Source organism: Heteronotia binoei, chromosome 15 (assembly GCF_032191835.1).
Source record: "Heteronotia binoei isolate CCM8104 ecotype False Entrance Well chromosome 15, APGP_CSIRO_Hbin_v1, whole genome shotgun sequence".
Taxonomy (NCBI): domain Eukaryota; kingdom Metazoa; phylum Chordata; class Lepidosauria; order Squamata; family Gekkonidae; genus Heteronotia; species Heteronotia binoei.
In genome coordinates this window covers 743,712-759,286 of record NC_083237.1, presented here as the reverse complement: position 1 = coordinate 759,286, position 15,575 = coordinate 743,712, and the positions used below count along the sequence as shown (strand labels likewise).

General features: G+C 57.6%; 2 protein-coding genes across 2 annotated transcripts; one reads left to right on the top strand and one right to left on the bottom strand.

Annotated features, from left to right (window-relative positions):
• The first annotated feature begins 3,171 nt into the window (after positions 1–3,171).
• SPAG7 (sperm associated antigen 7) lies at positions 3,172–8,268 on the top strand. The gene is made up of 7 exons (XM_060255634.1): positions 3,172–3,292; positions 6,195–6,262; positions 6,480–6,568; positions 6,701–6,785; positions 6,879–6,968; positions 7,159–7,315; positions 7,410–8,268. Exons 1-7 carry the CDS (start codon positions 3,205–3,207, stop codon positions 7,529–7,531), a joined length of 699 nt encoding a protein of 232 aa, XP_060111617.1. The 5' UTR covers positions 3,172–3,204; the 3' UTR covers positions 7,532–8,268.
• A 1,257-nt stretch (positions 8,269–9,525) lies between these two features.
• Positions 9,526–14,005, bottom strand: ENO3 (enolase 3). Its single transcript, XM_060255734.1, has 11 exons — positions 13,794–14,005; positions 13,586–13,681; positions 13,213–13,271; positions 12,490–12,559; positions 12,259–12,392; positions 11,829–12,051; positions 10,596–10,793; positions 10,231–10,432; positions 10,036–10,144; positions 9,891–9,949; positions 9,526–9,795 (listed from the first exon to the last, which is right to left on the bottom strand). The coding sequence occupies exons 1-11, from the start codon at positions 13,876–13,878 to the stop codon at positions 9,726–9,728; spliced, it is 1,305 nt and encodes a 434-aa protein (XP_060111717.1). The 5' UTR covers positions 13,879–14,005; the 3' UTR covers positions 9,526–9,725.
• Between the last annotated feature and the right edge of the window lie 1,570 nt (positions 14,006–15,575).

The window sequence follows — 15,575 nt, the reverse complement described above, 5'->3', positions numbered from 1 at the left end:
AGGAACCCTGGAGGGCAAGGAAGCTGCCCAGCCACAGGCTCAGGGCCAAGTTGGAAGAGGAGACAGCTGCACGAAGGGCTTCCATGGGGGGGGGGGGGGGTTGACCTTTTTCGAAATAAATGCTGCAAACCATTCACCGGATGGCCCTTAGTTCTGCGCGGGGGGAGGGGGGGCTCTCCAATGTGAGAGGAATGATCTCCGTGGGCCTGGTTCTCGGAGCAGGCTGTGGGGTGGGGAGCTAGCCTTTCGTGTTCTGTCCAGTGGTGGGATTCAAATAAATTAACAACAGGTTCTATGTCCTAATGACCATTTTAACTATACCAAAAGATATACTGGAAGGTAGTTTAATAATTCACGCATTAAATACTGCAATAAGAACAGTAAAAGAGGTAAAGACAACTAAACTGTTGTTAATTTATTTGAATGCCACCACTGCATAAGACCACCCACTAAATTCCTTTATAGGTGAGATATGAACCTGGAGCTTTGTGGTTTGTGGCTGAGCCACTAAACTGTACCAGCACTGCAGGTTAGGGAGCGCTCTGAAGGATAGTGTAGAAGAGCTCTTTAAACGCTGCACCCTGCCACAAAGATTCCGGTTGTATATCGTTACAGCTGGATCAGTGTTTTTCACTCAGTGGATTGGAAGCCACATGTGGCTCTTTGGCATGCTCTTCTGAGTACTGTTCCCCAGTGTAGGACCTGGCCCATGTTTCAGGAAAGTAGACCAAAGACTTTGCCTAATGGGGCTTGTGGCTGATAGCTGGTTCTCACTTTGAAATAGCCACCAGTGGAACAGGTAAGCTGCAATCCTCCTTAAAGTGCAGTCCTCCTGCCAGGGATGGAAATAAATATGGCTCTTTTGGTTGATGGCAATCGTAGATGTTGCTCTCCATGAACTACTGAATGAGTACCACGGAGTTAAAGAGAACACCTTAAAAGAAACTTTTGCTTCCCGCTGAAAGAGACAGGGTGGTAGGGTTACCAACAGACCTGGAGGAAAATGTCCTGTCCTTTTCAAAGAGGCTTAATCTGTGGAAATGGGCAGGGAAAGTTTGTTATGACATGCAGGTAAACCACATCCTGTTAAGCCTCTGTTAGAGGGACAGGGCATTTCTAGCATCTTTTTTCTCCAGGATGTTGGCAGCTCTAGGTTGGTCTTAGCTATAACTCAGCACTTTCTGTCTAACCAGTGTCTTCATTTCTTTTGGACCACACACCTTATCTGGAATGATCAAGTGGAAATGGAACTAGTCTTTATCTAGAATCATTTTGTATTTGTGGAGCTATTAAAAAGTTGTTCTGAATTCATACATTTCCTGGCAAGAGTGACTCATGGAAAGACATAAACTCTGTTGTAAGCCAAGTGATAAAAGATCTTTCTTTCCAAAATGAATGTCTTCGCAGTGATAATGATGGGAAAACCACCAACCCATTTTGGAAAGAAGGCTGGGGGGCCAGAAGTTCTTCATTCATATCTAGCTTTAGGTGTGCCAGGTCTGTGTTGGAAAATACCTGGAGACTTTGAGGATGGATCTGGGAGAAGGTGGGGTTTGGGGAGGGCAGGGGCCTCAGCATGGTCCAATGCCATAGAGTCCACCCTTCAAAGCAGCCATTTCCTCCAGGGGAGCTGATCTCTGCCAGCTGGACATCAGTTGTAAAAGTGGGAGATCTTCAGGCCCCATGTGGAGGCTGGCAACCCTGCAAAGTCACAGCAACTGCACTGGGTAGCCTTAGGCAAGACATTTCTCCCACCTCCTATGTGTAAAAATGTATAATAAAGAGGCCTACTTTATAGGAGGGTTGTAGGGGTTACCAAGATAACAAGCCTTGAGCTTCTGAATGTGTCATAATAGCAACACAATTCAATGAAATTATGGGCCAAACTGGACAATATGTGGAAATGAAACTCCTAGTGTTGTCTCCCTCTCCAAAAAAAAAAAAAAGACATGCGGGGCCCGAACTTGAATTAACCATAACATGAAAGGAGTAGGTATCTGTCTCTTGCCATTTTCCTGATCTGAAATGGCCCCAAGATGTCCTGACCTGGATAGACCAGCCAAGCCCAATCTTGTCAGATCTCAGAGGCTAAGCAGGCAGTGGTCAGTACTTGGATTGGAGACTCCCCTTAAAATACCCAGTTGGGAGGTGGAGACAGGCTTATTCAGCCACCTCTCTGAATATCCTCCAGGCCCCCAGTAGGGGTCAGTCACCATAGGTAGACATGACTTCCAGGTGCAAACACATGCAAAAAAAGAAGAAATGGTTCCAAGGTATTCCTATGGATATCATTTCACAGTCACTCCTCTTACTGTACTGGCTGCCCATCAGCTACCAGGGTCAATTCAGGGAAGTGGCCATCACATAAAGAGCCCTTCATGGCCTGGATCCCACAATCCATGAGTCTGCATCTCCCCCTGTGCTCCACCATGAGCGGGGCATTCTGCAGATGCTCCCCTTCAAATAGGCAAAATCAATAACTGCCTGAACACGTATATTCTCTGTTGTGACCCCCCCCCCCCACACACACACCCCTTATAGAATGGCCTGTCTGGAGACGTCTCACCCACCTGGCTAAACTATGCAAAAATGAATTATTCAGCAGAGCTTTTTACGTGGATAATAGGACAATAGTGTAATGAAATGTTTTTCAGAATGATATTCTGGTAAAGGAATAGGTGCTGTGGACCTACAGTATCTAGTACATACTATCTGTTGCTGTAAGTATGATCTTACCTTTAAATGCTTTGGGGAGAAAGTGAGAGGGGGGGGGCGACACACACCTGCAATCCAACCTGCAAAATCACAGCTTGGAGTGCAAATGCATGTGCATGCTCCACTTCCTCCCAAGCATCAAAAGATACCTTTAAATACTTTGGGGGAGAACTGGGGGAATCCAAACTATGAAATCGTGGTGTAGAGCGCGGATGCTTCTGTCCCAGTCAGGAGAGCCTTGCCCTGCCGCCTCTCTCCCGGGGGCCTGGGCGGCTGTCGAGGGCGCTCAGAAGAGGCTGCTTGGCCGGGCTGCAGCAGCAGGAGGCGGCGCTGGCGGATCCTGCACGAGGGCGTGCAAAGGCGGCCACTTCCGGCCTGGGGGGATGCGCGCGCAGCAGAGCGAAGGGCGCCTCCTGCGGGGCGGGGCCTCGAGGGGCGGCCGCGCGTGACGTCACGAGCCCGGGGGCGGGACTTCCGGCGGAGGTCAAGATGGCGGAGCTGGACCTGCTGGGCTCCATCCTGAGCTCCATGGAGCCCCCGCCCGCCATGGGCGACCGCGAGGCCCGCCGCGCCAGGGGTCAGTGCCGGGAGGGGGAGGGCCCGCGGGGGAGCAGCTGCAGCGCAGGGTGGCGGTGGAGGAGGGGCCAGGGGAGGTTTTGCCTACAACTCCCATCAGCCCCAGCCAGCATGGCCAATGGCTGGGGCTGATGGGAGTTGTAGGCGAAAAACATCTGGAGAGCCACCCTTGGCCACCCAATATTGGGACAGTTGGTTGCACATCCCTACGGTAGAATCAGTCAATAGAATGTATTTTCACTGGATGCTCTTCAGTATAATTGTATGGCTGCTCCTTCCAGGGGTGGCCAAGGGTAGCTCTCCAGATGTTTTTGCCTTCAGCCCCAGCCAGCATGGCCAATGGCTGGGGCTGATGGGAGTTGCAGGCAAAAAACATCTGGAGAGCTGCCGTTGGCCACCCCTGACCTAGTCCAACCCCCTGCGCAAGGAGGGAACTCACAAACACCCCCTCCCCAAATTCACAGGAGGAGGGGAGAACAGCTGGTGAGGAAGGAAAGCGGCCTGTGAATGAAGCTAATGCCGCAGCTCCGGTTGCCAGCCCCCCTCCCCTCCCCACAGCAGGCAATGCCAGATCCAACTCCTGGCAACTTGAGGATGGAGGAGGGGGACCCCAGCAGTGGGGCTTAGGGCCACAGAGTCCGCCCTGCAACACGTCCACTTTCTCCGGGGGAGCACATCTCTGCAGCCTGAAGTGGCCTGTAATTCTGGGGGGATCCCCAGGCCCCCCCTGGAGGTGGAGTCTCAGCACAAGCCAGAGCATCAAAACAATGTTTTGTAACAGAAATTTCAAGAAGAACCACTTAAACATTCAGGTCACTTTTATGATAATGCAAAATCCTAGAATCCAATTGGAAACACAAATCCTATGAAAACTTGAAATGCGTTAAAGCTGGTAATCTTGTCAACAGATTGTTTCTTTCAGGAAAAGGCCTGGTATGTTTGTTTCAATATGGATTGGTGACTTTATCACAACTTCTGCTGAATTTCATTTTGGGTAAAGGTACCTCCGGGAAGAATTGGGACTGAAATTAATATGGAAGTCTTCACAGTTTAAATGGAGTTGTGTTTCCAGTTGGATTCTAGGATTTTGCATTGCCAGGATTGGGAATATAAGGATAAGAATTTCTGTATGTGATTTGTTGACTGTGCCAAAGAAAGTGATTTTAACATATAAGTGGTTCTCCTGGTAATTTTGTTAAGGTACAGGTTTATTTACCTTCTGTCTTCCCTACCTGGAACTGTTTTGGAAGGCTCAATAGAAATGGTAACTCAGAGTGTGGCAGCGGGTATAAAAGGCAAACTCCATTAAGGAAGGGGCTGAAAATAAGACGGCCAATACTATATGGCCTCTGGTCTGAATGGCCCAGGCTGGACTAACCTCGCAAGACCTCAGCAGGGTCAGCCCTGGCTGTTAGTAGAAAGGGGGCGCACCAGGGAAGTCCAGGGTCACTCTGCAAGGCAGGCAAAGGCAAATCCCTGCTGACCGCTTCTTGCCTTCACTTCTTGTCCAATCCCGGAAGCTTAGCAGGGTTAGTTCTCCAGGGTCGTGATGTGGAGGCAGGCAATGGAAAGCCCTCTCTGCTCGTCTCTTGCCTTGAAAACCCCACAGAGTTGCCGTGCATTGGCTGTCACTCCGGAGCACTTCCTGCCGCTTAGCTCTATGGTGCAGCCTCATTGGAAACGTTGTGTGCAGTTCAGGTCACCATCCCTCAAAAAGGACATGGCAGAGCTGGTGCAGAAAGGCCAGGAAAAGGCAATCGGGGTGATTCCGGGAACGGAACAGCTTCCCTAGGAGGAAAGGCTGAAGAGTTTTCGCTTCAGACTTTTCGCTTTAGAAAAGAACCGACTAAAGGGGTGTGTGACAGAGGATTATGTGTAGAGAGGAAGCAGAGAACGTTTCCTGCTGCAGGCCTAGGCAGCAGCGAAAGGGGATGAGAGAGAGGCCTGGCAGTGGGAACTGTGTTGAGCGGCAGCTGCCCTCGGAGTCCCAGTGCCAGAAGGCAGCATCAGGGGAGGGCCCCTCTGGGCCCATTTGCTGGCCCTCCAGGGAGACTGGTTGGCTGCCAGGTGGAACAGAGACAGACCCTTGATCTGATCCATCAGAGCGCTTCTTCTGGCTCAGAGGCTGGCGCTTGCTGAGGAGCACATATTCCCCCGGGGAAAGTCTTGGCAACAGGGCAGAGCAGAAATGCCCAAGATGGTGTTGGGATGGCCTTAAGTGCAGGCAGGCAGCTGCATCGCCCTCTCCCCCAGGGTCCTGTTTCACAAGAGGCCAGCTGGATGCACCCAGAAGGTACAAGCAGGCATGGGGTTTAAGTGCACAGACTGCCTCTCAACTCAAAAACCTGAAGGCTCTTTGTGAAATAATCTGTAGCATGATGAAAAATTACTTCTTAAAAACCCAGTGAGAAGAATTGCAGATTTATACCCCACCCTTCTCTCTGAATCAGAGACTCAGAGCCGCTTACAATCTCCTATATCTTTCCCCCCACTCAACAGACACCCTGTGAGATGGGTGGGGCTGAGAGGGCTCTCACAGCAGCTGCCCTTTCAAGGACAACTCCTGCCAAGGCCATTCCAGCAGCTGCAAGTGGAGAAGTGGGGATTCAAACCCGGTTTTCCAGATAAGAGTCCACACACTTAACCACTACACCAAACTGGCTCTCCACGCATCCATCAGAGGCCAAAATCTGGCTGTCCAAGCATCCAAGTCAGAGGCCAAAATCTCTGTTGTTGTTTTCCTCCCAGTCTTGGTATCGATACGCTGCTTCTGCACACGGAGGTTCTGATTATCCAACTTGGCCAGAAACCATTGATGGATATCTCATTTTCTGTGACTGTCCAATGTGGCGGGGAGTTCCACCAGTTCTCTGACCCCCTCCCAACTCTTGTCACTCCTGCAGAGCAAACAGCCCAGCTGAAGAAGCTGCAGGAACAGGAGAAGCGGCAGAAGGTCGAGTTTCGGAAGCGGGTGCGTCCCCCCCCCACCAGTTCTCCTCTCCCCAAACTGGGCCCAACACCCTGAGGCCCCTGAAAGAGCAGACATTTCTGCCAGTGTGAGCTCACTTCCTCAGATGCAAAGGGAAGAAGGAAAGCTCTCCTATTTCCCCAAGGCATGGCAGAAGTGGGAGAGGGAGGAGGTGTGCCCCGTTAGCTGGGTGCTAACATTTCCCTGTTCACTGCCCCAGATGGAGAAGGAGGTGTCTGGCTTCATTCAGGACAGCAGCCAAACCAAGAAGAAGTTCCAGCCCATGAACAAGGTTGAGCGCAGCATCTTGTGAGTCACTGGGGTCCCCGGGGGGGGGAGTGTCCCTTTCCCCGCCCCATTGATGGCTCCAGGGGAGGCGGCCATCCCAGGGGGGCAGCGGCAGCATTCGAGGCCTCAAGTCTGGCCTCCCTCCCATTTCAGGCACGATGTGGTGGAAGTGGCTGGACTCACCTCCTTCTCTTTCGGTGAGGATGAGGATTCGCGCTACGTCATGATTTTTAAGAAGGCAAGTTGGGTTTGGGGGCTCGGGGGCGTCTTCCCCGGCTGGCCGGTGTTCTGCTCCCCATTCCCCTTCTGACAGCTGCCTCCCCTGCCCCAGGAATTTGCCCCGTCCGATGAAGAGCTGGAGACCTACCGCCGAGGGGAGGAGTGGGATCCCCAGCAGGCCCGGGAGAAGCGCCGGCTGAAGGTGAGGGGTAGCGGGGGGGGGGGGGCGGGTTGCAGTCTCTCCTCCAAATCCTCCTTCAGAGGGCCTTTCTGTGCCGCTGAGGGCTTGGGAGCCAGGCTATTCTCACCTGGGTCTTTTGGCCGCAGGGGCTGGGTATGTGGGGGTGGGGCTCTGTGCTCCCTCCCACTCCCCTCCCTCCCTCCCCCCCCAGGAGCTGGCTCAGAAGCAGGCAGAGGAGGCGGCCCTGCGGGGGCCCAGAGTGGTGAGCCCCAACAGCGACTACAAGGACAAGTACAGCCACCTCATAGGCAAGGAGGCTGCCAAGGATGCTGCCCATGCCATGGAGGCCAACAAGGCATACGGCTGTGGTGAGCGGGGAGGGGGGAGGCTCCAGCCGGGGGGGTGGTGGTCCTGGCCAGCAGGTCCTCTTCTAGCTCCGCCTCCCTCCATCTCCCCCTCTAGTTCCTGCAGCCAACAAGAGGGACACGCGTTCCATCGAGGAGGCCATGAACGAGATCCGGGCCAAGAAGCGCCTGCGCCGGGCGGAGGAGGAGAGCCAGGCCCCGCCTGCCAAGAGCTCTTAGGGCAGGGCAGAGGGTCTCTCCAGAGCTGCTGCTGCTATTTGGGAGTCCTGTTTTGGGTGCTCCGGGGAGGAGGCGGCTCTGTGTCCCGTTCTCTTCCCTCCCCCCTCCCCCCCGAGTATTCTGAACCCTGTCTGTCTCAGGCGGAGGGGGCCAGGGCTGCCCTCGGAGGGTTCGGGGACGGAGGTGAAGGTGGCATCCTGTGCCTTCGGAGGACTTCAGGGAACCAGCTGTCTCCGCTCCTCTTTTGAAGCCCCCCTCCCTGACTGAAAACCTGCCCAGTCCCCCCCCCCCACCCCACCAAGGCCTGTTGATGTGCAGCCCCCGCCCTGCCTGCTAGTGGGCTCTTTGCCCACCAGAGAGAGTTGCAGCCACTGCCGCTCTCCTGCCCGTGCTACCCAATGGCCCTGGCGCCCTTCCACCGCTTTCTGTGGCCCCTGGCACCGTGAGCCGACAGCTCCCTCTCCCCACAGTGCAGCTCTGAAAGGGCTTAGTGGGGTTCAGAAGAGACTTTGGGGGGGTTACCATGTGACTTGGCAGGCACTTCTCTGCTTCAGTCCCTTGCCATGACTGGAAGGTTTTTATTGAGCTGGCATTTCCAGCATCTCTTCCAATGTGAAATGGCTCCCCCCCCTCCCCCGTTCCTGGTTTTTGCAGGACTGCAAGTTCTGGCTTGGAGGGGTAGAGTTGGGGGGAGGGAGGATTTGTATGTGCAGCATTAAAACCCGTTTTGGATGCTATTTGCTGTTTCCTCTTGTGATTGTGGATAGAGGAATGCATATTATAGTGGGAGGGGGGCAAAGGGTGTCCCGTTTGGGTAGGTCCACTGTGTGAGACAGGAGGCTGGACTAGATGGACCCTCCCTGGTCTGACCCAGCAGGGCTCCTCTGATGTTCTTCTCAGGAGAAGGCCTCAGCCTCTCTGCCCTGTTGTGGGCCCTCCAGAGGAACTGGGTGGCCACTGTGTGAGACAGGAGGCTGGACTAGATGGACCCTCTCTGGTCTGATCCAGCAGGGCTCTTCTGAGGTTCTTCTCAGGGGAAGGCCTCGGCCTCTCTGCCCTGTTGTTGGCCCTCCAGAGGAACTGGGTGGCCACTGTGTGAGACAGGAGGCTGGACTAGATGGACCCTCCCTGGTCTGACCCAGCAGGGCTCCTCTGATGTTCTTCTCAGGAGAAGGCCTCAGCCTCTCTGCCCTGTTGTTGGCCCTCCAGAGGAACTGGGTGGCCACTGTGTGAGACAGGAGGCTGAACTAGATGGACCCTCACTGGTCTGATCCAGCAGGGCTCTTCTGAGGTTCTTCTCAGGGGAAGGCCTCGGCCTCTCTGCCCTGTTGTTGGCCCTCCAGAGGAACTGGGTGGCCACTGTGTGAGACAGGAGGCTGGACTAGATGGACCCTCACTGGTCTGATCCAGCAGGGCTCTTCTGAGGTTCTTCTCAGGGGAAGGCCTCGGCCTCTCTGCCCTGTTGTTGGCCCTCCAGAGGAACTGGGTGGCCACTGTGTGAGACAGGAGGCTGGACTAGATGGACCCTCACTGGTCTGATCCAGCAGGGCTCTTCTGAGGTTCTTCTCAGGGGAAGGCCTCGGCCTCTCTGCCCTGTTGTTGGCCCTCCAGAGGAACTGGGTGGCCACTGTGTAGAGACAGGAGGCTGGACTAGATGGACCCTCGCTGGTCTGATCCAGCAGGGCTCTTCTGAGGTTCTTCTCAGGGGAAGGCCTCGGCCTCTCTGCCCTGTTGTTGGCCCTCCAGAGGAACTGGCTGGCCACTGTGTGAGACGGGAGGCTGGACTAGATGGACCACTTGGGCCATATTCAAAACCACCAGGTTGGGCTCTAAAAATCTGAGCACAAAGATGCCCGCCCTCCCTCCCGCCTGAGGCCTGGAGCCTTGAGGGACGATTCCTGGAGCAGTGGGCAGTGTCCTCCTAGACCAAGACAGGGGAGACGTGGACCCCATCCAACCCCTGACCATCCCCAATCAGGAAAGGAGCCAGACTGTTTGGGTTTGACTGCAGCTTTATTCAGCACCCCAAGAGGGGCTCGGTGGTGGGTGGTAACGGGGGCCCCTCCCCTGTTCGGCAGCCCTCAGTGCGGTGGGGGGGCAGGTTCCCGGGGGCTGTGGCCCGCGATGTCAGAGGCGTCCCGGCAGAGGGCAAGTGCGGGGGGGGGGTCCCCTAGAGCTCCAGGCAGAGGTTTCTTTACTTGGCCCGGGGGTTCCGGAATTTGCGGCCTGCAAAGTGGGCTTTGTCCCCGAGCTCTTCCTCAATCCTGCAGAGGAGGGGAGAGAGAGCGGCTGAGCCCCCCTGCCCTGCCCCCCCACTCCACCCCTTCCTCTCCCAAGGAGGCATGTTACATCCTGTCACCTCATCAGTTGGTTGTACTTGGAAAGACGCTCCGACCTGCAGGGTGCTCCTGTCTTGATCTGCAAAAGAGCCCCGGGGGGAGGCAACTGTCAGGGGGGGCCGTCGGCGCGTCGCACCCCTCCCCCACTGGAGCTTAGCCCCTCACCTGTCCAGTGCACAGCCCCACAACCAGGTCAGCGATGAAAGTGTCCTCCGTCTCCCCAGACCGGTGGCTGACCATCACCCCCCAGCCGTTGCTCTGGGCCAGTTTGCAGCTGCCGAGGAGGGAAGAGAAAGGGGAGTCAGGCCCTGGAGAGGAAGGGCACCAGCAGCCCCCCCCTGCTGCCGCTGCCGCACTCACGCCTGGATGGACTCTGTGACGGAGCCGATCTGGTTGACCTTGAGGAGGAGGCAGTTGCAGGCTTTCTGCTCCACGGCCTTCTGGATGCGCTTGGGGTTGGTGACCGTCAGGTCGTCCCCCACAATCTGGATCTGCACCTGCGTCAGGAACTTCTTCCACGTCTCCCAGTCGTCCTGGTCAAAGGGGTCCTCGATCGAAACAACTGGGGGGGAGGGGAGATGATGGGGGGTTAAGAACAGCGCAGCTGGAGGGGGCCCCTCTCCCAGCCCAACCACCTGATTCTGTGCATGGGGGAGGCCAGCCCCCTCCCTGCCCCAGATTTGGGGTGAGCACGTGCAGAAGGCCTGCCCGAGTCGCCCCCTCACCAGGGTAGTTCTTGATGAAGCTCTGGTAGAGTTCCCCCAGCTTCTCGCCCGTGATATATCGGTTGGGGTCATCGGGGGACTTGAAATCCAGGTCGTATTTGCCGTTGCGGTAGAACTCGGAGGCTGCCACGTCCATTCCAATCACTATCTTGTCCGGGTAGCCGGCCTTCTCGATGGCAGACTTCAGCAGCTCCAGGGCTGGGGGGGGGTGAGTGGGGAACCGTAAGGGGCATCCCGGGTATAAACCCCCCTCCCCCACCCATCTACCTCAGGAAACGGGAATCGCGGCACCTTTGGGTTACAAAGTGCACACGCCGGAAAGCCAGAATTCCACTTGGCTGACCTGAAAGGCGCCCCCCCCCCCCGGGCTCAAGAACTTTGTTCTGCTGCTTCAGACCCACATGCCCCCCCAGGGCCAGTTTGCGGCTGGGGGGTGATGGTCAGCCACCCGTCTGGGGAGACGGAGGACACTTTCATCACTGACCTGGTTGTGGGGCTGTGCACTGGACAGGTGAGGGGCTAAGCTCCAGTGGGGGAGGGGTGCCACGTGCCGACAGCCCCCCCTGACAGTTCAGGGGGCTATCCTTCCGTGAAGGCCCAGCACCCACCTTGAGGAAAGCGGCTCAGAGTGTGACGCTACCAACACTTTCTGGGGCGGGGGAGCGGGGAGCTCCCATGGCAGAGACTGGAGTCAGGCCTGCTGCCTTCGAGTTTGGTTTGCCTCCCCCTCTGGGAAATGCTGGGTGGCTGAAGCGAAAGAGACCCTTCCTGGCCTTCTAGCAATCTGCGGTTCCCCGGTGTTCATGGACTTCCTCCAAGTGCCTCAGGCTGGTGGGCGTGGTTCCTTCCCCCCGCCCTGGTTTAACTTCACAACAACCTTGTGAGGTGGGGTAGGCCGAGAGGGTGGCCTGCAAGCTTGATGAGGTTTGAGAAGCGGCATCGCTGCAGCCACATGATTCTACCCCCACCCCACCCCACCCCCGTCTTGCCACCTGTCAGGCTGCCTGGGCCGAGCGGGCTTTAGGGGGCCTCTCCTGCAAAGCCTCCAGCCGTTGCAAGGGGCAAGGCAGCTTCGTGGCCTTTCCACAGAGGGCTCCAGTTACAGCCTCAGAGCTAATTCTGGCCCCAGCATTTGACTTAAAGGTCTTGGGTGGAAGGGGAGGCCCTTGTGAAACACGAGACCCTCCGGCTAAAAGCAGGGGGCAGTGAGACTCCAGCCGCCTCCGGCCCTACCTTCGTTGTTCTCCAAGATGTTGGGAGCGAAGCCCCCCTCATCCCCCACGTTGGTGGCATCTTTGCCGTACTTGGCCTTGATGACCGCTTTCAGGTTGTGGTAGACTTCGGCCCCGATCCGCATGGCCTCCTTGAAGTTGCTGGCTCCCACCGGGAGGATCATGAACTCCTGCATGGCCAGCTTGTTCCCCGCGTGGGAGCCCCCGTTGATCACGTTGAAGGCCTGGCCGGGGGGGGGGGGGGGAGAGTGTCCATGAGCCAGCTTCGCTTCCCAAGCCCCGGCCGGCCCTTGGCTCCTCCCTTCCGGGCTGGAGAGGCCTCAGTCCCTGCGCAGGAGCTCCTGCGGCCAGCCTGCTCTCTCTGGGGAGGCTCCTGCCCCCCCCGTTCCCCTCCTGCTGTTCTTGCCCCCCCTTCCTTCTGAGTCACTCACGGGGACAGGCAGGATCAGTTCTGGGTTTCCGGCCAGGTCTGCGATGTGGCGGTAGAGGGGCACCCCTTTTTCAGCTGCCCCGGCCTTGCAGACGGCGAGCGAGACCCCGAGGATGGCATTGGCCCCGAACTTGGCTGCAGTCAGGAAGGAAGAAGGGCCACAGTGAGACCCCCCCAGCCAGTGAGGGAGGCCAAGGGATTGGGGGGGGGGGGGGCGGCAGCTCTGACTCACATTTGTTCTCTGTGCCGTCCAGGTCGATCATCACTTTGTCGATCTTCTCTTGCTCCACCACGCTGAGTTTCTGTCATTGGTGTGACATTTGGGGAGGGGGGACGGAGGGGAAGGAGGCGAAGGGATTTATTTCTCAGGAAGGCTGGACTGAAGAGGACATGGCCCCAGCCAGGGGCAGCGATGGGGCTTGTGGAGACCCCCCCCCAACCCAGAGAGGAGGGCAGCTGCAGGAACCAAAAGTTCTCTCTGGGGAATCCAGGCTCCTTCCCAGCATGCCTCAGGACATCTGTTCTCCTGAACCCTTCCGGGTTGGCTTGCCGAGTTTAAATCATGCAACTGAGGGCTATACAGAAAGGAGAATTTATACTTGAGCTTTCTCTCCGGGTGTCCTCGTGCCCAGCCCATGGCTCCCTTGGGACAGAAAAACTCCAGGGGCCCAAGTTCCCAGAATGCCTCGCTGTGCCCGGAGAATGAGATGGCCTTTAATTTGCGCACTCTTCTGCACCTGGGCAACACGCCAGCCACGGCTGAATTGGAAGCCCAGGAACTGAATGGCAAGACAGGTGGTGGCAGGGCCTCTGAGCATGTGCAGAATGCGTAAGTGAGGGGAGACGCAGAGGTGTGCCCAAGTGCAGCTGTGCACCTGAGGGTGGTTTCGGTGATCCACCTGGGGGGGATGCGGAGAGTGGCTCTAGGGTCCGGCTGCCCCCCCCGCCCCCTCACCTTCTCCAGCAGTGCAGGCGCCAGTGTCTTGTTGATGTGCTCCACCGCTTTCAGCACCCCTGCAGGCCGGGCAGACAGGCAGACAGATCAGGCAGCAGCGCCTCCCCCCCACCCCCCACCCCCAGTTGGGGGTCAGAGTATTCTGCACCCACTGAAGAAGGAGGGCAGATTGGCACAAAGGTGTTGGGGGGGTAGGAGGGCAGCCCAAGCGAAGGTGGGGCGTGGTCCACCCCGCCCCTGCCCGCCCCCGCCCCTCCTGCTTCTGCCTCAGCTCCGCACAACCCGCAGCAGCCCTCCAGTGGCTGCGAGCTCCATAGGCCCGCCGGGGCTGTTCCCCGCGCTGGGCTCTCCCCCTTGGGGGCTCCCCGCTCACCTTTGCCCAGGTAGCGGGCCTTGTCCCCGTCGCGAAGTTCCAGGGCCTCGTAGATGCCGGTGGAGGCTCCGCTGGGCACGGCGGCGCGGAAGCGGCCTGCAGAGAGAGGAGGCGGCAGGTGGGGGGGGGGTCAGCGGCCGTGCCCCCCCTCCCCCCTCCCTCCCCCAACCCCCCGCAGCAGCAGCAGCAGCAGGAGGCGGCGGCTCACCCTTGGCGGTGTGCAGGTCCACCTCCACCGTGGGGTTTCCTCGGGAGTCGAGGATTTCCCGGGCGTGGATCTTCTGGATGGACATGGCTGGGGAGGGAAGGAGAGGTCAGGCAGGGCGGGGGGTCCCGCTCGGGCCCGGGGGGCGGGGGCTGCTGGGGCACTCACTGGCTCGGGGTCGCGGCTGGGGCTGGGCTGGAGCTGCAGGCAGTGGCGCCCCCCCGACGGCTGCCCGGCGCCTTTATGGCCGAGGCCGGACGGCAGCCCCGCCTCCCGGGTCCCCCTCGAGCGCGCCGGCGCCAGCCCACCCTCCGGGCCCCGATCCGCCGGCCCCGATCCGCCCCGCCCCCGCGGCCTAAATTTAGACGGCGCGAAAGGCCAAGGGTCCATTCCAAGGGCCGCCGAAAGGACACGCCGGCAACTCGAGCCGCCGCTGCCTCCAAGGCGCGGGGGGGGGAGGAAAGGCAGGGGCCCGAAGAGGTGTCCCCCCCCTCCGCGGGGAGTTTTGGCTGGCTGGCCCGCCCCCCCCCATGATGACCTTGGCGTGCCCTCCCCAGGTCCGAGGGCGGGGCGCCCCCTGGTGCTCTCTCCCGCCCCCCCCTTTGCCCTTTTCCTGGCCCCGAGGAGCGACCCAAAGGGGGGGGAAGGGGAGGGGAGAAATCTCTCTGCACCCCCCCCCCCCTTAGCACTTTTGCTCTTTCAGGCTGCTCTGCGGTTGGAGCCTAGCAAATACTCCCCTCTATTAGTATTATTATTAGTGAATCGCCTCATCCCAGCCAATGCCAGGCACTAGGCAATATGCAACAAAAAGTACACATAAGATCAATAAACCCAGTGAATTTAAAACAGTTGCAACCCAATGAACCGACTTTCTGGTGTGCTCAGTTCTGCTTTCTTGGCGTTGGGACCAGGGGAGGAGGGAGGGGGGTCCTCACACTTTTGCCTGGCACAACATCTCTGTTTTACAGACCCTGCAGAATTGTAAAAGATCCCGCAGGACCTTGGCGTCTTCCGGCAGAGAGTTCCACAGGTCGGCCAGGACAGAAAAACCCCTGGCAGTGTTGCGGTCAGCCGGACCTCCTTAGGTCTGGGGATCTCCGGTAGCTTTCGACCAGTAGAGAGCAGTGCTCTTCCAGGGACCTGGAAGGAGATATGTAGGTCCCAGCTGGCTCAGGCCTTAAAGGTCATAACCAGAACCTTGGATCTAACTCAAGCAGAAGCCAGTGTAGCTGGCGCAGCACTGGAAGAATGCGTGCTATCCGTGGCATTCCCATCAGGACTCACAGAGCCGCATTCTGGACCCATTGGAGCTTCCAAGTTAAAGTCAAGCGTAGGCCAGCGTAGAGTGAGTTACAGTAGTCTAACCTGGAGGTGACCATCGCATGGATTACGGTGGCTGGGTCTGGAGCGGAGCCAATTGCCTGGCTTGGCGTAGGTGGAAGCGTGCCGTTTTAGCAACATGTGTGACCTGGGCCTCCGTTGAGAGAGGCATGCACGGTCCCTCACTCCCGAGCTCTTGGCTGTTGGCACGGGTGTTAAGAACAGCCCATCAAGAGCAGGCTACGGCCCACGGGTCGCCCAACAGCAAGTACAGCTGAGTGTCATCTGCATATTGATTAATGGTTTGGGGCATCCCCCAGTCGATAGCAGGCAGGGAGGGAGGGAACCATCCTCTCCTCTCCTCCCTTCTCCAGTGGGAGGAGGTTCCACAGGAAAGGATTAAAACTCTCGCCTTCCGTGAGGCAAAAACAGACATTCAGCCATCAGGAACAAATCTAAATACCG